The following is a 25,740-nucleotide window of genomic DNA, read 5'->3' as shown; positions in this document are numbered from 1 at the left end:
AGGATGACCTGATGATATGCTTGATTTTGATATACAAATCACTCTTATCTAGGTGTGGAAGCAATTAAACTCAATTCTGGACATTCATCTTAATAAAGTCTTTTTGAAAACTAATATGACAAATTATTTTAAGTTTAAATGAAACTAAACTCATTTCTCCCTTGAGATAGTTACCAGGCGGCAGGCATTTAACACACAAGTACCTACTTCCTAATGCTTTTAAAATGCAAGACAGCACATGGTCATTATGAAGGGTTTAGAATTGCCACCTTCCGAGGGATCACCATTCCACCTTGTAGGTCTCTTAAAAACATCATCTGCAATGGTTAACTTTGCAGGGGAAAGCTATTTGACATTTGAATAGGGTAGTATTAAAATAATAAAATGATACTGCAGAAAGCAATTGTAGAGACAAAAAAAAAATTTTAAAGGTACAAAGAAATCACACAAGCCAATGTAAATGCCAATGCCCATACCAAGCACATGTATGTTTAAATGGCTTTGCCAACATTATTCTCAGGAATTCATTTGGTATTGTCTCCACCTTATAATGGTGACATAATCACACACAACCATTGGAGAAGCAAAGGTACTTTTTAAGGGATATAAAAAAGAAGGAGCAAATCCAGCCACCCAGATTATCTGCTGGCTTGCAGAGAGTTAACTTCTCCTTAGGATAGGCATGTTACCCAACAGAGAGGGAGAAATGAATTCTGAAAAATAACCAAGAGAGAACATAGTTACATTTCTCAAAGCACATTTGGTGAATAAACCATTACTAACAAACTTCCTCAGTAGTGATTTCTCCTTTACTCTGTGCTCAAATATACTATAATGTTAAAATGCGGCTCACAAGACTTAGGTCAGGCCACAACTTCTATATTATCTATGAAATTACTATATATGATTTATTTCACTTACAGTGAAATTATATGTGAAATAACACAATTTTCTTTATTATAGCAGTATCTTGTGAAAATTCTATATGGGACGCCTGGATGGCTCAGTAGGTTAAGCATCCGACTCTTGATTTTGGCTCAGGTCATGATCTCAGGGTCGTGAAATTGAGCCCCATGTGGGGCTCCACACTGAGCATGGAGCCTGCTTACGATTCTCTCTCCCCCTCTCTTTGGGCCTCTACCTCCACCCCTGCACACACACGCTCCATTTCTCTCTCTCAAAAATAAATAATAAATAAAAATTATATTAAATTATCATAAAAAGTTACTCAGATGTTACAACTTGCAAAATTAAAATTTTACTGGTGTTAAGTGGCCTAAAAATAAATACTCACAGAAGTAGTTCATGTAACTTAAAACTGAGCAGCCTGTTTTCTATCTAAGCCAAAGTGTACTTGACTTCAGGGAGTGAGTTCTGTTGACCGCTTAAAGAACAGAAACCTCAGCTTCTAATTGTCTTAAGAGCAGAAGGGGCTACTATGTACTTTGTTTTTATTAGATATATTTATATTGCCATGAGAGAAATGAGGATGCTATGAAAGAAATCCTTACCAGAAATGAACTTATTCATAATCTCTTACCAGATAATTTACAAGAAAACAGTAATCTTCTCACCCTCCACTCAGACCAGATTTCCCTACAAGATGATGCATCAATCAGAGCTCATTAACTTTTTTAAGGATGAGAATTAGAAAAGTAAAAAGAGAAATTAAAATTTACCTGTTCATATTAGTTTAATAACTGAATAAAAGATTCAGTTTTACTCATTATACAGGTTCATGACTGTTTTAAACATCTTTGAGTATGTTTCATAATTCTAGTAAAAAATTTAGGTTTCCATGTGAACTATTTCCATGTGTTACACGGGGAATAACAAAAACTATATTTATCAAGCAGCTATTGTGTAACAGTTAGTTTACCTATACTTTCCCTACCTTTCCATGTAGTATTTGTTATTATCCCATTTTTACAGAAGAGAAAACTGAGACTCAGAGAATTAAGCCTTCATATCTAAGATCCAAACATATAAAAATTTAAATTTTCTGTTTAGTAGCATAAAATTGGTACAAGATTTCAGGGCAACCAGATAATATGTAATAAAAACATTTAAGACCATATCACGTAGCTATTCCACTCATAACAATTTCACCTATGGAAATAATAATGGTTAACAACTACAAGGATGTTCATAGTGACACCTCCAACAACAAAGAAACAGGGGGAAAAAAACCCACCTAATGTCCCATAATGGGGCATGAAGTATATTTGAATACGCTCACACAATGAAATACTGTGCAGTTCTTAAGTACAACTTTCCCCTCTTGTCCTGGAAATGTGATTAAGGTCCAAAGTTGATGGCTAGAAGTGCTTGGTGCTCCCAAGTTTCTAAAAAGAACCACCAATGACTGGATCCAGACTCCTACCTCCATGTTTAAATAATGAAGAGAACCAGCCCTATTCCAAATGCCACCCCCTCCTCCACCATCCCCTCCTCTTTACCACACCACAGTGTCTTTATGAGGAGAGGAAAGGGGATCAGAGCTCTATATGTGCAGTATTTGTGATAAGAGCCTTTTTCTTCCCTTCTTCCCCTTAGGATTTTTTCCTTCCAGTTGACTTCTAGTTTCATAATGTTGTGGTCAGAAAAGATGTATGGTATGACTTCGATCTTTTTGAAATTTTTGAGGCTTGTTTTGTGACCTAATATGTAATCTATTCTGGAGAATGTTCCATATGCACTTGAAAAAACATGTATCTGCTGTTTTAAGATGGAATGTCCTGAATATATCTGTTATATTCATCTGGTCCAGTGTGTCATTCAGTCCAGTGTGTCATTCAGAGCTACTGTTTCCTTATTTATTTTCTGTTTAGATGATCTGTATATTGATGTAAGCGCCCTCCCCTTAAGAAAGGAGAGGGTGATTTACCCTCCCCCAAAGACAAGTGATGGGAGGGAAGAGTTCTTTAAAAGACTCACTTGGAAAGATTAGGGGAGCCTCAAAGAAGAAAAATCTGGCATTGTTGTCCTTAGTTGGATGAGTAGGACCTTGGCAGATTGAGAAATCAGAAGGTGGGAAATGGAGGCACCTGGGTGGCTCAGTGGTTGAGCATCTACCTTTAGCTCAGGTTGTGGTCTCAGGGTCCTGGGATCAAGTCCCACATCAGGCTCCCCACAGGGAGCCTGCTTCTCCCTCTGTCTATGTCTCTGCCTCTCTTTCTGTGTCTCTCATGAATAAATGATTAAGTATCTATTTAAAAAAAGAAATTGGGAGATGTGGTGCTAAGCAACATGAAGCAAGCCAGTTCTCACTAAAAACCCTGCAAGGGTTTAGCACAACTAGATATACTTGAAGTTACAGGTGAGGGGGCAGGCTGGAAATAAGGGCACTTGGGAAATAAGGGCACTTGGGAAATAAGACAAAGGCAGTCTTTAGATGCCCTGCCTTTACCTGAATAGCAAGAGTCCGGTACGTCTCCTCCACTCCAGCTGAAACTAAGTTTACCATCTGGGTCAGTTTTAACAAGGAAGAAAGAGGAAGAGACACCATACTGAAATCCTACACACTAAATAGTAAAACCAACAGTCCCTCCCTCTTTAGCATCCAGAACCCTACTAGCCAAACTTCAGCCTTAGGAAGTAGAAAGGTTGAAGGAAACACTCTGGAGGAAACTGAATAACCAAAAGAAAGACTTGCACATACTGACATTTGTGGATTCTTCAATGGAAAACCTGACCTGCCACCTAATCTACCAGCCTCCAGTGGAGACTACCAATCAATAAAACCCTATTTATGCACACAGAACTTCTAATCAGCTTTTTAATGTTTTAGTCTTGTGAATGGACAACCAAGTATTTCTAGGCATTTAAGGAAAGCTTCTAAGATATAAAATAAAGACTAAAATAAAACATAAGAAGAGATCTTGCAGCAAAGAGAAATACACTCTAATACACCTAGAGAGAGAAATATGCATAAACAAAGAAGGATGCTATAAACCAAAAGAATAACTAGTGCATAAGAAAGAGCTCTAATATGACTGTTAAATAAAAAATTCAGGAAAAGAATTAGAAGAAAAAAATGAAGTAACCATTCAGAAAATAGAACAAAAAATGGAAAACAGGGGAGAAAATAAAAGAATCAGAAAATAAATACAGAAGGCTCAATATCTAACCAGGAGAAGCTCCAAAGGGGGGTCGGGGGGGAGCATCAGCAACGAAAAAATTAAATTAAGTTTCCTAGAACTGAAGAGCATGAAGGTCTAAACTGAAAGAGTCCAGTGAACACCCAGCACAAAGAATGGGGGACGGAGGGGGGGCACCCTTCTTGGGCATATTAACAGGAAATTTCAGAAGTCAGGAATAAAGAAAGAATATCCTAAAAACTTCATGAGGAAAAACAGGTTAAATATAAAAGGTCAAGAAACTGATTTGTATCAATTCCCATGAAACTTTGTGACTATAATAATGGAAACATGAAGAGAATGGTGCCCATCTAAAATTTTCTAAAGGAAGCTTTTGTCAAACTATCCATGCCCAAACTATTATTCAAGCAAAGACATTTTTGGTCAGGTGAGTTCTCAAAAAAGCTATTTCCCATGCTGCCTTCTTTGTAAGATTACTAGATAGGCTCTCAGAAGAGGTAGAAGAGTTCTGGGTCTAATAGGACCAAATAAGCTCTACCCCCAAAGGCCCTCCTGCCCATGACAACTGTCAACTCTAGACAAAATACAAAAACAGGTGACCTGAAAGCACTGGGCAGATTCTTGAGGGAGGTGACACTTGGGAAAAGGGAAAAAATGGGGTGAATTACCCATTTTACAGCTTTCAGACTGAAGACCATAAAGTCAGTACTGCTCAGGGCAACTATAACTCTGATAGAAAACTGCAGTCCTGGCCTGAAGACCTGGAGGACAGCTGGGGGTAACCACACAAGGTGGGAAATCTGGGGGAATCCTCAAAAGGGTTTCCAAAGTTCCAAAAGGTACGAGTCTTGAAAATTCCTGAAATCATAGGTTATTCTGTATTTATCACAATACTAATAAACATGAATCATTTTTCTGTTATAGAATTATACTAAAAGTTTCAGTGGTTTTCTATAAAAGAAAAGGCATAAAAATGGCTTATCATGATTACAAATCAATATGCTATGACATATATTTGTATTTTATTATGGATATTATAGTGCATATTGTTAGGTATTTCAATAACAGAAAAATGATCTCTACCAGAAACAGACTTTTGGTAGTAGAAAATATTAAAAGGAAACATTAACACAAAATACATGCAAAATAAGATTATTTTAAAATCTAAGTACCTCCAATATTTAATATGTAAAAGTTATTTTTTAAATTGAAGGTTTTTAAAACATATAGCATGAGCACCGTTTCTGATTGTTCTCATCTTAGCGGGTTGGCAACTATTCCAGACACAGGAAAATGTCATTTTGCACTGACATTGATCAAATCATTAAGAGTGTGCCCTAAATCATTTTCGAGTAGGGAGTTAGGGTACCTATTGCTCAATTATAAACTAATTTCCCTTATTAACATGTATCTGGTTTTGTTTACTCATATTATCCACTTAAAGGCTCTATCCCCAAATACAGTCACACTGGGGGTTTGGACTTCACCTGTAAATTTTGGGGAGGCCACAATTCAGTCCTGAATAATGAACACTTGTGTAGTTTACACTTCAGGGTTACTATGAATAGTGCTACATGAATGTTCTAGCACACATCTTTTGGTGAATTTCTGTATGTATGTCTATCGGGTGTGTAATTAGGAGCTGAATTACTACTCTTCGGGTATACCCAAAGAGTTCGGCTTAGTAAATACTGTCAAAAAATTTTCCAAAGTGGTTGTAGCAGTTCACTCTCTTACTGGTACATAAAAATGTTCTACTTGTTCCACACTGGTTTTTTTTCCCATTTCTTTCATTTTAATCATTTTAGTGGACATATTTTAAGTGATTTTAATGTAAATTGCCTCAAATTATTTTTAGGAATGTGTGCGACATAAAAATACAAATATAGTTAATGCAATAGTCAATCCAGAACCATTTCCTTTTAGTAAGATGTCATTCCGACAAACATAAAATTTGAAAACCATTCTTAAACACATGAAGATCTCTTGATTTTTTTAAAAAGGAAATTTCAAAAACATAACATTATTGTAAAATTTTCAGCCAGAGAAAATGACTGTAACCTCAAAATAGGAAAAGAAAGCTATTAATAATGGAGAGAAACTGGAGTGATGGGAATGAGTCTATGACTCCAGGGCCCTCTAGTCAGTTTTCCAAGGAAACTAAAAAGATAGCAACACTGTCTTACGCTAAAAATCCATACTCAAAAATATGACCATGCCTGTGAAGCTCTAAAGAAGGACCAGGGTCAGATGTATTTAAAAAAAAAAAAAATCAAGTGTTTGGGACTAAGACCTATGGCTGGCAATAGCCATATTCAGAAAACAGATGTACAAAAAATACACAAGGATATATATTATACAAAAATACAAACAGTGATTAAAATGAGACCCAAGTTATAAAGTCAGTTTAAAAATATTCCTTAGCCAGTAAAATTTGAGGAAAGCGTAATACCTGGTAGTCAAGAGCAGTTGTAATAGGAAAGTTGCAGCCTCAACACAGCACTAAATTAAATGATTTTTTTCAGTGTAGAGGGGAGCTAAATTCAGAGTTTTCTTTTGGGGCTACAAGAATATCATGTCACATACCAAGGAAGAAAATGTTCTGTTCAGCTTTGTGTAGTTCAATTTTAACCATAAAGTGGCATATCTTAAGAAAGAATGACTTGGGTAGCAACTCAATGATCAGGAGAAAATACAGGAATTAAGCTCAGATGCTCTGAAGTGTAGCCTTTTCCTCTTGTGGAAACAGAAACAAGCTCCTACAGCTGAGTACGAATAAAGAATTTAAGTGACTTCCTTCAATTCTTGGTAACTGCTCCATCAGTGGGGATGCTAATATATGGCAGTGTTTTGGGGCAGAAAAGATGTGAAACAGAAATTCTGCCCACAGATAATTAAAAGTAAGAGAATTAAAGTCATTTCTGAAGAAAAAAACAACGTTATTCTTTCCAAATGATTTTTGTAGGGGCTAGGAGTGGGGGCAGGTGGTGGTGGAGGATATGGGGCCCAAGCAGAGTGCAGACTATTTTTCTTTTGTTCTATAATGCCCTGGTAAAAATCCACCCATTTCATTGCTTCTGTCACTTTTTGTTAAGCTCAGAAACTGCAGTGGAGAGGCAGGTTTCTATTTTCTGTTAAGTAGTACCACTGTGTCTTTAAGTCAGAAAAGCCCTGGAATCAACCACTGTTTCGTTGCCAGGAAATTTGGCATCAACTCCTACAGGAAACCTGTGAGTACAGTACCCTGGATTAAAAGCCTGATTGCTTTGGAAGTATGAGAATCATGATTTATTTTTCCATATTAAATTAGTAAACAGAGAAGAAAATAATCAGTCATTCCAATTTCAAGAAAATTTCTATAGCTGAAATCAGGCATTCAACATAAAACTTAGAGAAATAGAACATGTCAAAAAAAGACCTTATTATTGCTGGATCATTTGAAATTCTCAACAAAAAATTCCAAAAGAAGTAGAGGTTTCTAGAAGAGGGTCACACATGAATTTAAATGGAAATTAATTTCTTCAAGAACCTCCCACTTCATTAGGATTGACTCAGAGGAACAGAATGCTACCCACACTTTGCCCCTTTATCCCCTTTTTAAAATCAACAGCTTGTTAGGGTATCAACAAGTAGAATAGGGTTGGCTTTCCTTGGTCCCTCTCTCTCCATGTTCTCTATTCCAGAGAGCCAAAGTTGATTCAACGAGGGAGAAATTTCCCCTTCCTCTTAGAGTTCTTGTGCCAAACTTCCCTGGCAGGGAGCCTTCTCACTCTACTGATTCCTTGTGCATTCATGCTGTAGAGCTCTTTGTGCTCTTACCAAACATAATCTGGGGCTGGAGGCAGGTCTAAGATTAAGCTGGTTTATATTTGCCTTAATATAAAACAGACTTGGTTGCATTTCAAATGCTGTAGGTTTGTTTTACATAACGGAATCAGTTGTTAGAATAGATTTTGTCCTACTATTTATCTTCTCAATCATTCAAAGGCTTAATTGACTGTTCAGAGATCCATTTCAATCTCTAAATTTCCCACCGTTCTCAATCACCTGGAGAGTAACTTACCTGGTTCCATTAATCTTGACCTGTGTATAATGCTGAAAGTAGGACCTAGCACCTTTTGCTCTCAAATTCCAGACCTTCACCCCCTTCTTCTCAGCCCAAACTCCATATAAAATTTCTACCAAATCTAAATATTGCTTTCCCCCCGCCAAATAAGTCAGTGGCATAACACACAGAATTACAACTTGTAGATACAATATTTCCTTTTCATATAATTAAGAAAAGCTAGAATGACTGAAGATTACAAAAATAAATAAATAAAAATGAGGAAGAAGCTAGAGAGGAAGAAGCTCTGACTCCTTTCAGGAGAAGAAAATGGTCATATCTGCCTTAGAAAGACAGGCCCAGGAAGTTTTAATAGTTGTTGTTTTTTCTTTTTTAAGGTTTTATTTATTTATTCATGAGAGACACAGAGAGAGAGGCAGAGACACAGGCAGAGGGAGAAGCAGGCTCCATGCAGGGAGCCCAATGTGGGACTTGATCCCGGAACTCCGGGATCACGCCCTGAGTCAAAGGCAGACGCTCAACCACTGAGCCACCCAGGCGTCCCAGGAGTTTTAATAGTTAAAAAAGGTACACAGCAAGAGCTAAAGACGTAGGACATTTGCCAGATCAGCTTTTCTAATGTTGAAGATTGACCCTCATTTATAAATGTGATCTTTCTGAAGATGAAATAAAAGATAAGAATTCTAAGGAAATCTAAAAACTTGATTCTGTACATTTATATATATATGTGTGAGCATACATATCATTTACTCATGTACACATTGTGTATATAACTTATTACATTTTACTAGATGAGTATAGCCATGCAGTTAAATACTTTGTCAATGTGTTCAGCTGGAAATGGTAGGCCAGCTCTATTCTGGTACTTGTCCGGCCTGCTGGCATATAAACACTGTGATGGGGGAACCTGGGTGGCTCCGTGATTGAGTGTCTGCTTTGGCTCAGGTTGTGATCCCAGGTCCTGGGATCAAGTCCCACATTAGGCTCCCGCAGGGAGGGAGCCTGCTTCTCCCTCTGCCTATGTCTCTGCCTCTCTCTCTCTCTCTCTCTCTGTGTCTCTCATGAATAAATAAATAAAATCTTAAAAAAAAAAAAACAGAAACAAAAACAAAACAACATTATGATATGCTATTGTCAAATTACCAGTCAATAAAGAAATGGAAGATAAAAGGTATGCTGAGCACACTGATGGAACCTGATACTGAAGTCTATACAAGGTGAACTTCTTTTGCTTTGTACCACTTTTTTAGGCAGTATTTCAAATAGTTTAAAACCCTTGAAATTGTTAATTCAGTACTCTCTAAAGTAATACAGGGTTAATTAATAAATATTTAAATGTGCATCTAAATGTTATCAAATATGAAAATTTTGTGATTTTAAAAGACACAGCCTACCTGACTATGCCCTACAGGATATAAAGCAGAAAGTTGTTTTTACTAATATAAAGTTATAAGTTTATAATATCACACAGCCTTACTCATTCATAAAGTATCAACAGGAGTTCTTATAAGAAAGATACTGCATATCTACTTCTGAGAACCAAGTATTTTTCCACCATAGAGCCCTTTCCCTACAGGTAGCCTTAGAGTACAGATTCATCACTGTTACTGACCTTTTAATTCTCAAAACACGTAGTAACATACAATGCTTCATTATACATTTGGGACATTTCAGTTTGATGAAACTTTATACTTCTCAGAGCTAAATATGTCTTCACTAAAAAAACAAAAAATTAAAATTTTACACTAAAAATATTCACTTAATGTAAAGACAGTAAGGAGGAACTAAGAAATAAAAAAGGCATGAAACATAAAGAGCAGGTGTGAATCAATATACATATCAATAATAACATACTAATTATTGATAGTGACATATATTATTGCTATATTATTATATTGATATATCAATATTATATATCAATATTATATATCAATAATATCAATATTGTTATATATTGTTATATTATATATAACATAATTTGTGAATGGATTACACAATTCAATCAAAGTCAGAGATTGACTAAATATAAAAGCAAAATCCAAAAATACACTGTTCACAGGAGATATGCTTTAGGTTCCAAGATACAACTAGGTTGAAGGTAAAGGACAAGAAGAAAGACGTATCAATGCAAACAGCAACCACTACTAACATCAGACAACACAGACTTTAAAACAAAAAATGTTTTTAAATATTAAAAGGGACATTTCATAATGATAAAGTTCACTCCATCAGGATAATAATAACAATACAAACATATGCACCTAAAAACAGAATCTCAAAATACAAGAGGTAAAAACTGACCAAGTGAAGGGAGAAACAGTCTTGCAACAATCATAGTTAGAGACTTCAATATCCAACTTTTTTTTATGATTTTATTTTCAAGTAATCTCTACACCCAGTGTGGGGCTCAAAATTAAAACCCCAAGATCAAGAGTTGCACGGCCTACTGACTGAGCTGCCTGGGACCCCCCAAATTTCAATAAGGATTAAAAAAAACTAGAGAGAAGATCAACAGGGTATTTAAAACTTGGACTACAATATATACTAACTAGACTTAACAGACATCTATATAAATACTCCATACACATCATTCTCAAGTGTATATGGAACATTCTCAAGGAAAGATCATATCCTAGTCTTTATAGAGCAAGCCTTAATAATTAAAAAGGATTAAACTATATGAAGTCTGTTCTTTGACTATAATGAAGTGAAATTAGAAATTAATAACAAGGAGGCCCCTTCCAATATTTTGGAAATTCACAAATATATGAAAATTAAGCAGCATATTCCTAAATGACTAATGGGTTAAAAAAAAAAAGAAATCAAAAGGAAATCAGAAAAATACTTTAAGATAACAAAATGAAGACACGACATACCAAAACTTATGCAATATAGCTAAAGTAGTGCTTACAAGGAAAAGTATAACTTTGAGTACTTACATTGAAAAAGAAGAAAAATCTCAAACCAATAACCTAACCTTTCACCATCAGATTCTGGACGAAGAAGAGAAAACTTAACCTAAAGCAAATGGAAGGAATGAAATAATAAATATTAGAGTGGAAAATAATGAAATAGAGAATAGAAAAATAAAACAGCAAAGAAAACAAAAACAAAAACAAAAGTTGTTTCTTTGAAAAAGTGAACGAAATTGACAAATATTTACTTAGACAAACCAAGAAAAGAAGACAAAAGTTATCAAAATCAGGAATGAGAGAATATTAAAAATAAAAGGATTATAAGGGAATACTATTAACAGCTATATACCAACAAATGAGACAGCCTAAATGAAATGGACAAATTCCTAGGACATAAACTATCAAGACTGACTTACGATGAAAGAAAAAATCTATTTAGAGGGAACACTCTCCAATTCATTCTATTAGGCAAGTATTACCTTGAGAGCAAAACTTGACAAAGATGTCATGAAAACTATTGACCAATATCTCTTATGAATTTAAACACAAAAATTCTCATAGCGAACTAAATCAAGCAACATATAAAAAGGATAATATACCATGACCAAGTGGGATTTATTGCAGAAATGCAAGGCTGACTCAAAATCCAAAAACCAATTAATGAAATATTCCATATAAACGGAATAGGCAAGAAAAACATGATCTTCTCAATAGACACAGAAAATGCATTCAATCAAATCATGATTTAAAAAAAAAAAACTCAATAATTAATAGAAGGTAATGTCCTCAACTAAATAAAGGGCATCATCTGTGAAAAACCCAGAGATGATAACATAACTAATGGTGAAAGAATGAAGTTTTTTCTACTAAGCTCAGAAACAAGACAAGGGTCCACTCCCTAATGGAATATACCACTCCTATTTAACATCGCACTGGATGTTCTAGGCAAAGAAATTAGGCAAGAAAAGTAAATAAAAAACATCCAGATTGGAAAGGAAGAACTAAACTATCTCTATTTGCAGATGACATGATCTTATATTTAGAAAATCCTAAGGAATTAGAAACTATCAGAAACTATTAGAACAAATAAACAAGTTCAGCAAGGTTGCAGGTTACAAGATCAATATGCAAAAATCAATTGTATTTCTACATAGTAGCAATAAAGAAACCAAAAATGAAACCAGAAAAACAATTCCATTTATACTAGATTCAAAAAGAATAAAGTATTTATGAATGAATTTAACAAAAGAAATCATGTTAATTTTATTAACAAGATTTATACATTGAAGACTGTAAAGCTTGTTGAAAGGAATCACAGGAGATCAAAATAAATGGAAAGACATCTGTTATGTGTTGAACTGTGTCCTCAATGTCAAACCCCCTAAACTCCAATATCTGCAAATGTGACCTTATTTTGAAATAAGGTCTTTGTAGATATAATCAAGTTAAGATGAGGTCATACTGGTTTAGAATAGTCTCTAATGCAATGACTGGTATCCTTATATGAATAAAAAATTTAGATACAAAGACACATAGGGAGAATGCCATTTGAAGACAGAGGCAGAGATTGGAGTGTGATGTACCTACAAGCCAAGGAATCACCAGAAGCTACAGGGGAAGCTCAGAACAGATTCTCTTTCAGAGTACCCAATGAGAACCAACCTGTCAACATCTTGATTTTGGACTTCTAACCTCAAGAACAATGACAATAAATTTCTGCTATTGTAACACACTCAGTTTGTGGTACTTTGTAGGGTAGTCCTAGAAAACTAGTAAAACACTTCATGTTCGTGAATTAGAATATTTGATGATACTGTATTTCCCAATGTAATTTACAGATTCAATAAAATCCTTATCAAAAGTCCAGCTGCCTTCGACCAGCTGACAAGCTGGTCCTCATATTCTTATGGAAATTCAAAGGACCCAGAATAAGCCAAACAATTTTGGGGGAAGGGGGAGAACAAAGTTGTAGGGCTCATACTTCCTGATTTCAAATCTTATTACAAAACCACAGCAATCAAGACAGCGTGATATTGACATATAGAGAAACAGACTGCTGAGATATAATTGTGACCAGCAATAAATCCTTACATTTACAGCCAATTAATTTTCAACAATGGTATCGATATAATTCAATACGAAAAGAATAGTCTTTTCAACAAATGATGCTGGGACTAGATATCACACGCAAAAGAATGAAGATGGGCCATTATCTCATAGCATGTTAGCTATGAGATAAATTATAAATTAGCTCAAAATTAATCAAATACCTAAATATAAGAGCTAAAAGTATAAAACTCTTAGAAGAAAACATAGGCATAAAGCTTCACAACCTTGGATTTGACAATGGCTTCTTAAATATGACACCAAAAGTATAAAGCAATAAAAGAAAAAAAATAAATTGGACATCATCAAAATTTAAAACTTGTGTGGTTCAAGGACATCATCAACAAAACAAAAAGACAAAAAAGAATACAAAAATATTTTTATAAATCAGATATACAACAAGGGATCTATACCTAGAATGTCTAAAGAATACTTAAGATTCGCTACTAAAATAATAAATGACCCAATTTTAAAATGGCCAAAGTATCTGACCAGACTTTTCTCCTGAAAAGATATACAATGGCCAACAGGGATCCCTGGGTGGCTCAGCAGTTTGGCACCTGCCTTTGGCCCAGGGCAAGATCCTGGAGTCCCGGGATCGAGTCCTGCATCGGGCTCCAGGCATAGAGTCTGCTTCTCCTTCTGCCTGTGTCTCTGCCTCTCTCTCTCTCTCTCTCTCTCTCTCTCTCATAAATAAATAAATACATACATACATACATAAATCTTTAAAAAAAAAATACAATGGCTAACAAGCACATGCAACAATGCTCAATGTCATTAGCCATCAGAGAAATGCAAATGGAAACCCTATGAGATACCATTTCACACTCACTAGGATTGTATTTGTGTTGGATTGTGTTTCCCCAAAAAGATAAGAAGTCCTAAGTCCCAGTACATCAAATGTGCCCTTATTTTTTTTTTAAGATTTTATTTATTTATTCATAAGAGACACAGAAAGAGAGGGGCAGAAACACAGGCAGAGGGAGAAGCAGGCTCCATGCAGGGAGCCTGACGTGGGACTCAATCCTGGAACTCCAGCATCACGTCCCGAGCCAAAGGCAGATGCTCAACCACTGAGCCACCCAGATGTCCCACATGTGCCCCTATTTGGAAATAGGGTCTTTATAGATGTTAACCGGTAAAGTGGGAGGGCCCTTAGTCCCATATGACTAATATCTTTATAAGGAGACACATAGCAAGACCATGTGACAACAGAGGCAGAGATTGGATTGATACATTTACAAAGCCAAGGAACACCAAGTACTGACAGCAAACAACAGAAACTAGAAGAGATAAGGGCAAAATTCTCTCCTAGAAGTTTCAGAGGAGACAAGACCCTGACAAAAACTTGATTTTTTTTTTTTTATCTCCAAAACCGTGAGATAATAAATTTCTGCTGTTTTAAGCCACCCAGATCATGGTACTTTGTAACAACATCCCTAGGGAACTAATACAGATGACTACAAAAACAGATAATAACAAATGATGTCACAGACATGAAGAAATTGAAGCCCTCATATCCTACTGGTGGAGATATAAAATGGTACACTGCTTTGGAAGATAGTCTGGAAGCTCCTCAAAAGACTAAATGTAGAATTAACCACACCTAGAAATTTCACTCCTGGGTATACACAAAAGAAATAAAAATGTAAGTCCACAAAAAAACCCCACAAAAACTTATACATGAATGTTCACAGCAGCATTACTCACAATAGCCAAAAAGCAGAAATAACTCAAATCTCCATCAACTAATGAGTAGACAAATAAAATTTCTACATTTAATGGAATATTATTAAGCAATAATAATATTAATCCTGAAAAAATTATGCTAAGTGAAAGAAGGCAATCACAAAGGACCACATCTTATATGATTCCATTTAAATGAAATATCCATGATGGGCAAATATAGAAAGGCAGAAAGTAGATTAGTGGTTGTCTGGGCTGGTCAGTGGTTGGCTGAGTGATAAAAATATTCTATAATCAACTGTGGTTCTGGTTACATAATTCTCTGAATATCCTAAAAACAATTACTTAATACACTTTAAATGGGTAAACTGTATGACATGTGAATTCTATTTCAATAAAGCTGTTAAAAAATAAGTATTATATCCTTATCACACTTAACAAAGCTAATAATAATTCTTCAAAGTCATTACATGCAGTTAGTGTGTGAATTTCTGATTGTTGTTGCATAGTGTTTTTGTTTTTTGCTTTTGTTCTTACAGTTTGTTTGATTCAGGGTCTAAGTGCGGTCCACACACAGTAATTGGTTGGTATGTTCCTTAAGCCTCTTTTAAACTAAAGGTTTTTTTTTTCTTATTTGTTTAAGAAGCAGACTGTTTATGTCACTAAAAATTCTGCAGTCTACATTTTGATGAATATATTCCCATGATGTTATTTAACATATTCCATTGCACCTAATATTTCCTGTAAATTGATCAAATTCAGGTTCCATTTCTATAGCAATTATTATAGAACTTATGATCATTAACTAGTTCCATTAAATTATGAGGGTTTTATAAAATGGTGAATTCTAATTATTTTTTCATTTGTCATTTAGAAAATCTCTATAAAGATAAGCATCCCTCACTAACTATTTTGTTATACTAAAAGTCAGTTCTTTTAAAACAGGAAAAATAAAAAAAAATTAAATAGGAAAACTTGATTCTTTTATTTACCTGTTTTCAGGATAATGGACTGGAAACTTCCACTTCTGGCCATAATAGAGTAACGGGGCCCAGATTCTTTCCCTCTCCCTCTACTCCTCCCCCTGCTCATGTCTCTTTCTCTCTAAAATAAAATATATAAATCTTTTTAAAAAGCAGGGAAGGATAAAGATCCATCATTAGAAATAGACCCCAAATGACATATATGATAGAATTACTGAACAAAGACATTAAGACATTATATTTTCTGTATGTTTAATAGAGGAAGGCATGAGGACATTAAGAACAGAAAAAGAAGATATAAAAATCTTCTAGAAGTTGAACTTCTACAAAGAAAAAAATACCATGTCTGAGGTGAACAATGGATAGGATTAATAGATTACACACTGTTAAAGAAACTACTAAAAATAAAATGATATTGAAAACAAAGATTGAAAAAGAAATGAACAGAGAATCAGTAAGCTGTGAGACAACATAAAGCAGTTTCATGTAGGCGTAACTGGAATCCCAGAAATTGGAAAGGGGGAGAAGGGACAAAGCATGTGAAGAAATATACTAAAACTCTCCAAATTCAATTAAAACTATAAACTCACAGACCCAAGAAGTACAAGCAACCTTAGAAAAAAGAACCTTAGAAAAAAGAAACAAAAACATCACACCAAGGCACATCATAAACAGCTTAAAACCAATAACAAAGTGAAAACTGTGGAAATAGCTAGTGAAAAGACATCTGATGTAAAGAAGGACAAAAAATTATAGATTTCTCATTAGAAACAATACAAGTCAGAAGATAAGCAACAACATTTAAAGTACTGAAAGGAAAAACAAATCTGTCAACCATAAATTCTCTAGCCAGCAAAAATATCTCTCAGAAATAAAAGCAAAAGACTTTAGAGACATACAAGACATACAGAAGATGAGAAAATTCACCACTAGCAGAGTACCACTGCAAGAAATGTTAAAGACCTTCAAAAAGAAGGAAAATAATATCAGATGGAAATTCCAATCTATGCAACAGAATGAAGAGCATAAGAAATGGTATTCATGTAAGTAAATGTAAAATAATTTTTATTTTAAAAATCTCTTTAAAAGACTATTGACTGTTTAAGCAAAAAATAAAAACACTGCATTGTGCAGTATACAACATAATATAATACATATAGTAGTATTACAAAATTACATAAATATATGAGTACAATAGCACAAAGGCCAGGATAGTGAAAATAGAAGTATACTGTTGTAGGGTTTTTGTATTTGACATCAAGGGGTTACTTGAAAACTAAGTTAAACTTAGGTAAGTTAAAGATGCTAACTCTAAACTGTAACAACCACAAAAACAAAAACAAGAAAGTATAGCAAGTAAGCTAATATAAGAGAGAAAACAAATCTAAAAAAAGAAACATATCAGAAAAAGAAGTAAATGGGAAGAACAGAAAAAACAAATGGCATATTAAAACTCAACCATATCAGTAATCACATTAAATGTAAATGGTTTAAATAACCACATTAAAGATAGAGAATGTCAGACTGCATTAAAAAAAGATTTCCAACTATGTGTTGCTTTCAAGAAACCATTTTAAGTATGACACAGATAGGTTGAAAGTAAAAGGATGGGAAAAGATAGATCATGTAAGTGCTAATTTTAAAACAGCTGAAGTGGCAGGGCACCTGGGTGGCTCAGCAGATAAGCCTCTGCCTTCAGTTCAGATCATGATCCCAGGATTCTGGTGATCAAGCCTTGTATTGGGCTCCCTGCTTAGTAGAGAGTCTGCTTCTCCCTCTCTCTCTGCTCCTCTTCCCATTCCTGTTCTCTCACTCGCGCTCTTAAATAAATAAATAAAATCTTAAAAAAAAAAAAGCTGAAGAGGCTACATTAATACTAAGCATAGATTTCAGAGCAAGCTGTATGGAAAAAGCTCTCAAAATATGTATAGAAAAATCATCAAATGTTTGGAAGCTAAACGATACACTTCTAAATAACTCATAGGTTAAAGAATAAATCACAAGGGAAAGAGGACATACTGAAATGTATGCAATGCAATTAATATGATACTTAGAAGAAAATTTATAGCATTAAAATGCTTATATAAAAAGAGTAGAAAGGTTTAAAATCAAGGACTTCTATATTTTTTTATTTTTAAAGATTTCATTTATTTATTCATGAGAGACTCAGAGAGAGAGAGAGGCAGAGACACAGGCAGAGGGAGAAGCAGGCTCCATGCAGAGAGCCTGATGTGGGACTCGATCCCAGGTCTCCAGGATCATGCTGCGGGCTGAAGACAGTGCTAAACCGCTGAGCCACCCAGGCTGCCTGACTTCTATCTTTAAAAACTAGAAAAAGAGCAAATTAAATCCAAACTAAGCAGAATAAAATTATTAATAAAGTGCAGAAATCAATGAAATAGAAATCAGCAGTGGAGAAAATCAATATAACAAAAGCTATTTCTTTAGAATCATCAGAATTAATAAAATTCCTGCTAGCATTATCAGAAAAAAAAAAGATTCTGCATCTTAAAAAAAAAACCTTTTTATTATGGAAAATTTCACACATATATACATGTAGAGAGAACAGTATAATAAACTCAGTGCAAACAATCACCCACTCAATTTGTGGTCAATGTTTTTTCATCTAAACCATCTCCGTCCCACAATTCCCTCACCCTGGATTATTTTGAAGCAAATCTCACACACTGTATTATTTTATCTGTAAATATTTTAATTTATGAATATGATTATCTCTTAAGTATATAAACCTCTATGTTCTGCGTTACGATACTAAGAAGGAATAAAACTTAATTTGTAAACAATAAAAATGCCCCCAACCATCTTCTTCCCTTCCCCAGGCTTAAGGATTGGCCAAATCAACAGTCTTAACCCCATCCCATGGAAGTAGTTGCTCTCACTGCCAGAGGCAGAAATTCTTTCCCTTAACCCTCTAAGGAACAGACTTCAGGAAGGCCTAGCATTGGTCTTGATGAAGGAATGGAAACTGAGCTTTGATTCACACAAATTGACAGTGGACATTCAGGCACATCCTAGAGTCTGCACTTGGTTACTGTACCTTGTGAGCAGCCATGTAATAGCCAGTCTCCACAATAGTCAAGACTTACCAGGATAGTATAAGCCTCCCTTCTCCCCCACCCACCTACCTACCAACACAAGAATGACAAAGGTGACCTGATGGGTCTATATTCTGATCGGGTGATATTTTTGTCAGCTAACGGGCCCTCAAATGCCAGAAAAACTTAAAACTTCGAATAAGAATATGCCATGCCATCCTCTGTTTTTGTGCAACTATCACCATATGGATATATTTCTGCATCCTTTGCTGTTAAACAAATTTTATATTCCTTAACTTATGTGATATTTTCTTTTCCATTGTGACACCATGAAAATTAGTGTCAGAATAGTTATAATATGAATGTAGAAGACTCTAAAAGATACATGAGGGAATTCAAGGAATTAAAGGGAAAGAATATAGGGGGACCATATTTGGCATTCGACCATAAAAACTTCATTATAGATGAGAGAAAAATTTTTCCAATGGAATATGCACACAGCCTGCTACAGGACTCTGGGCAGCCAGGCACATGGAACTGAAACAAACTAGCTCCTAAAAGGAAAGGAGCTAGACTTAACAATTTTCAAGTTGCTTCTATTGGCAGATGTTTCAGAGGTTCTCCAGTAGGAATTAAACAGGAAATGACTGACCGGCTTGGTATTCTAACTGGTCAGAGAAACTAAGACAGATACTGTAAATTCCAATGTCTAAGACAGAAACACCTGGAATGGTAATGGGGAGAAGGTCCCAAGATGTCCTCTTAGAAACTCTGGTGAACTAGAAGATGGCAACCTTCCAGGCAGAAGACAGATCTCTGCCAATGTTCCAGCTATGAAAAAATGTGACAATTGAGCTAGAAATGTTTTAAATTTTCATTGATCGGGTTCTCTCAGTTGAGGGAGGAGGAGTGTGTGTGTGGACTATCATAGGCAAGAAACATGAAGTTTTAAATTGTGGGGATGGTTTAACATGTATGAGCTCCAGTGTTTGTTTTCACAGACCTTTCTTCTAAAACAGAGCTGTAACCTTAAAGCTATATGGTTTCTGCCAGCAAACTTTTTTTGTAATGTTCAAAGATATATTCCCCCAAATTATTTTCTACTTGGAATAGATATTTCCCAAGTGGGAGATTAAGAGTACTTGAGACATGAACCTTATGTTGGTAAAAGAAGAAACTTCTTTTTGAGATCAGCTCAAAAGACAGATGAATATACGTATTATATTAAGCCAGGTAAAAATATGTGACTATTTGAGCTTTGCCTGAAAGTTGTAACATATTTTTCATCATATCAGTAAGGTCCATGAAAGTGAAATGGTCTTGAGACAATTTAATCGAAATATTAAATAACTGAATAATGCGTTCAGATATAAATTCTGTAGATGTCATAGATGACTTGGTGGATAGGAGCCAAAAGAAATAAAGGGAGAAAGCCTGGCTTCTTAAAGGTTCCCTATATTGGGAGAAACAGTCGTCCATGGGTCTCTTTCTCTCTTGCACATCTTCCTGACCATGCCAAGAACATGTGGCCCTAACCATTTCTCAAGGTTGTATTTGGCACGAGAAACCTTAAAAGATAAGGCAATGTTTCCCTTGAGACAAAAAACAGGTTTGCTTACCTCTGGCTATAAAATGGTCGATTCCCCAAGTTCAGAGTTCCCCTGCTATAATACAATTCACTGCCATGCAGGTATCCATCTGGGCCCTTGGCAAAACTCCATATGCACCCCCCCACACACACACTCACAATGGGACCACAGGGCAAGGAAAGCACTGATAACATGCTCTCTATACCAAAGGTAATAAAATCCTGTCTCTGACCCAGGTCTCTTGTGTCTTCTACCAACATCCATGAAACCGTAACAGGCAAACCTTTTAGCTAGTAAGTAGGGTAAAATCAAATCCCAGTATCAATACCTTGCCCCCATCCCTTTTGGTTCAGTTTAAAGTCTTCCACTGAGGCTATAGCCTCTGCTAGGAGTGGGGTGTAGGATGAACAGGAACTCTCTCCCCATCCCCAACCCCTAGTTCCTTCAAAAGACTTAGAAAAAAGAATCTGTACTACTCAGTTCCTAATGAAAAAATGAGAAAAGGGACAAGGGAGAGTCCCTAGCAATCTCCTCTAGCCATGAAAAACTATAACCCTTCACAGAAGTGGCAGCAAATCACATCCCATGATCCCTCAAGAAGTGGCATTTCCTGTCTGAAAAGAGATGCTCATTGCATATGGAAAATGATAACCTCCAGTGTCACCAGCCTCCAAGCAGAGAACTAATCTGAAGCAGTGAAATTCTCTGGAAAGCATGGGATGGGGCAACCATTGGCAAACACCAGGCAGTTCAAAAAAATTACTGGTCCAAGCCCCCACCCAAATGCAAACAGGAAGCCCAGTGCTTAGTCAATTTGGTTTGGATTTTGGCAAACCATATTCCCCACATGGGATTCCTATTGAGCCCAATCCACCAAGCAACAAGGAAGAGAATGACTTTGTGCTCATGTATGGGGTGATCATGCAGTTACCACAGAATGCAAAACTGGACAACCATGGTGTGTTTTTAATTTCTGCAAAAGTTCAGGTATCTGGGCTCAAGTTTTCTGTCGTTTGTAACTTGATAAACTTAAAGCTTCTGAGTTTATTTTATATGAGATTATATGAGATTTGGATGGGCCAAAAACATCTGGAACTTATTTATAAAGGTACTGTAAGATTTCGATATTTAATGTGATATAAACGTAAAACTACAACTGAAACAGATTACATATGAACATAAAACATCGTGTATGAATTAGTTCTTATGTAACTCAGGCAATATTGTGAACCATAGGAAGTATCCCTGTGTCAACTTTTGGGGTACTTTTAAAAAATCTCTGATGATTCTTGATATTATTTGGATTGTGTAATGGGATATTTTGAGTTAGTTTTTGGAAAGCTAGAGTATTAAAATATTGAATTAATGAATACTTCTATTTCATTATAGATCACATATAGGTTTCTACTTCTATGAAATTCTCAGATAATGCTTGGTGTTCCCCTGGAGGGAAGCTAGAATTTTGTTTTTCTTTTCAGGCAGCTGAGGAAGGCGGGTAATGAGATTGACAATGAGTTCAAGGAGTCTGAACTTGCATGTTCAGGAACAAAGGCCAGATGTTTAGGCAGAGGGTAATAAAGAGAAACACATGCTGTAATAGGGTAATATATAGCATGGTACATTAAAACCTGTTATGGGGGAAATTAATAAGTTTCCCTATAAGAATAAGATCAAAAGAAACCTAATTAAATCAGAAATGTTAACATGACCCTAGGAAATGTTTTTTTGTCATGAAAGAAGTTCTCCCTAAGGGCTCACGTGAGACAATATAAATTACATTCCTGGCACCCTGTCTCTGCATCTAATATTATTCTCCCACTCCCTAGAAGACTTTAATTCCTGATGGTCCTCAGGGACACATAACTGCCTTACCCTCTGAGTGAGCTGTGCCTCTAGGTTCTCTAGTTTTGGTTATCAAATTATGGTGAAGCCCTTTTTGATGCTAAATACATGAACAAAATCTACCTTCCTTGAGGATTAAATGAATTTATATATTTTTAAGAAAGTTGGTCCCCAGAGTTTCATTTCTGGACTCTGGGACATGTTAGATATTCTTTTCCTCCAATGCATGTTTTAAGTACAAACCTGAAGTTCATTGTGTTAAAATTGTATTTTTATCAGGAAAAGGAAGAGGCTGTGCCAGGGAGAAGGTCAGAGAGAAAAATGGCTATGCTCCCAACAAAATTAGCTTTCCATGTCCTGTAAATTCCACCAGGACCTCTCTAGCAATATGAAACAAATTTCATCATTTAGACCCAGACTACCATCTTGATTTAAGGGATTTCCCATTAGGAAAATGTTAATTCTTCCACATAAGGATACATTTTGTGGGAAAACAGAGAACAAGGATTGCCCCCTTTGGAAAAGAATGCAGAGAATAATAAGAAGCTAATTTCTAAGTACCGCACACCTGAATATCATGAAATTGGTAGCAAAGAATTGGGGAAAGATTACAAATATCAGAAAAATTTAAAAACTGTAAAACACAAACAAAAGGAACAGAGTGATAAAAGTCTAAGCTAAAGTAGAAAGAAGAGCTATAAGAATTTTTAAAAATTATAAAGTACTTTAAAGACAAAGTACTTAAGGGCACATGAAGAACCTTCTATAATAATCATCAGAATCTGAATAATAAACTGAAATAGTCCCCCTCCCGATACACTGTAAAGCATGCAATTTTAATTATGTGATTTTTCTAGCTAATTTCTGCTTCAAAAACAGTAAAGTACTTCTGCTTACAAGGTGGTAGAGACAAGAACTTTTCTGAACCTCTCATATACACGCTGTCATCAAAATTTAAATTAGCAGAAATATGCCTTTGAGATAAATCAAAATTAGCCCTTAGAGCTATTTATTGAAAACCCACTATGTGTCCAATAGTGCTGGTATACACTAAATAGCAGTTTACACTTGTAAAGCACTTGTCCCTTTTCAGGTTCTCACAAATGACATTTTAAAACCAACTATTTGTTTTTCAGCATTAACTGCACATGCTGAATACATCTATTGTTATAAATGGCTCCTACTCAGCAGAGTCTTCCTTTTTAAAAGATGAAATATATCCAGTTGTACTTGTGTATATATATTTTACATAGTTACGTATGGAAGTCAATCAACAATGATAAATACAAACAGATTGTCTAACAAATAAAACAACAATTTTTGGGGAACAGAAATGGCACATTTGTCAGGAGATGTCCACAAATAATTAATTACTTTCACACAGTAAAGATATTCTCTTAATACTAGAGTCTCATAAGAGGATTCTCATTACTTTCTAACCATCTGTCATCACTCTTCCCCAAAAAACAAATTAGGGTTTCATCCAATCACACATTATAAATCATGCAAATGTGGATGGCAAAAAACACAGTCTAAAGAAGTTAACATGATAACATTTTGTATTTTAAAAATCACAGACTTCAGAACTAGCCTTTCTTGCTCTAATAATTATCCTGCTTATTTTTCTCATCTTTTCCTGATTATTAGACATTAAACTTAGAAAATTAAATTAAAAAAAAATTGAGAGAGAGAACCTTACAGATAGTAGAGTTTTCCTGCAGCAGGAAGGTCCCTTTTCCGGTAGTCTATCCCAGAATCCAGTTGGACCGTATTACAGTATTTCTATAATTGAAACACACAAACAAGTGGTGGCTTAGAATTATCTCTGTTACCCTTTTACCTTTTTTAATTTTTGAAAATTTTCTTCAATAAAACAATGAGTTTAGGACAAAACAAGAGAAGTAAGAATCACAGAAGTTGAACATTAAATATATCTCAAGTCCCCAAAACGCAGTTGAAAAAGTTAAGATTTGCAGCATGCCTTTCTGAAACTTAGCTAAAACAATACTAATCAGCAAATTCCCCACATAATTACATTATGTTAAAAAAAAAAAAAAAGTAAAGCCTATTTCCAGTTACCAGGAAGTAAGAAGCTATCAGAAAGAATAGCTCATGGGTCTTCAGCATCACAATGGGAGAGCTGGGCCCTGAACAGTAGTATTCACATTTTAAACCAAACGATCTTACTAAAGTAATGCTATATGTATACTTGCCCTTGATTTGTAAATGACAGCCACTGCCCTTTTTCATTATTTAGTTCCCTTTCCAGCCATCAATGTCTTTAGAGTTCTTTCCTGGTGTAGACACCTCCCTTGGCCTGAGTCCTATGCCACTAATGTCCTTCTATTCTCCCAGTTTACTCTTTCTTCTCCATCCCCCCAGGCTGCACATGTGCATGGAAACTCATATACCACATGTACATATACCTCCTCAAACTCCTACTGTAGAGCCTGTGAACTTTTGCTACACCTATCTTGGTCAGTTGGCTTTCTTTTTAGGGGAGAGGGGGCATATATATGTTATACATTATATATACATATGTATTCCAGTAGAACAATGGTGAGCAAGGGTTTTCAGAACAATTCAAGAAATATTTACAGGCTGATCTTTTTGTTTTCATCCGAAATGAAAATTGCTTTATGAAAATTCATGAGGAAAAAATTGTATTTTAACAACTTCATTACCTTTATTAGTGAAAAACTGCTTTTTTGGGCCAAGGTAATTGCGGCAAACTGTATTCTCCAAAAATGGCTGCAATAATCTCTCCATGCCAACATGTTGTGATGTTGATATTCCAACCATCAGGAAATGGGGTCTATGCTCTCCCTCCCCTGAATCTTGTGACAATGACAAGATGATGCCCTGCAATAATATCCTATGTGATATCCAAGGCAGCTCCTTACTTACTGGCTGGAACACTTGCTCTGGAACCCTGAAATGCTAGGTAAGCATCAAACTGCCTGGAGAGAGCTTAAAGCAGTCCATACAGAGACTCGGCCTGGAGAAGCCCTGAGATGACATGAAGACAGAAGTGTCTGATTGGTCCCCAGCTGCTCCAGTTGTTGCCACTATGGTAGTAAGAGAGCCAGAATTGCCAGCTGAGGCTTTCTCAAATCCCTGACCCACAGAAACAGGGAGAGATAATGAAGCAATGTTGTTTTAAGCCTCTAATTTTTTCAGTCATTTGTTACACAGCAATAGATAATCAGAACAGTCATATCTGGGCATATTTAGAATGTAGCAACATTCTTCCTCTCTGAAACTGCATCCTGGGTTGAACTGCTACCCAAGAGCTGAGGGCTGTTTATCATCTGTGTTATGGGGAAGAAACTGTACACAGTGGCAGTGAGAATACATTTCCCCTCCTCCCATGCTGCAGCTGCTAAGTGGCTCAAGA

At 35.6% G+C, this 25,740-nt stretch overlaps 1 protein-coding gene across 1 annotated transcript in view; it reads right to left on the bottom strand.

The window, feature by feature from the left end:
• AFG1L (AFG1 like ATPase) overlaps positions 1-25,740 on the bottom strand; it is a 199,917-nt gene that overhangs the window by 33,011 nt on the left and 141,166 nt on the right. The window contains exon 8 of the mRNA XM_072738328.1: positions 24,043-24,125. Within this exon, the coding sequence (XP_072594429.1) occupies positions 24,043-24,125 (83 nt within the window). The remainder of the gene's footprint in view (positions 1-24,042; positions 24,126-25,740) is intronic.

This window comes from Vulpes vulpes, chromosome 1 (assembly GCF_048418805.1).
Source record: "Vulpes vulpes isolate BD-2025 chromosome 1, VulVul3, whole genome shotgun sequence".
Lineage (NCBI taxonomy): Eukaryota > Metazoa > Chordata > Mammalia > Carnivora > Canidae > Vulpes > Vulpes vulpes.
This window is presented reverse-complemented; position numbering and strand designations above follow the sequence as displayed.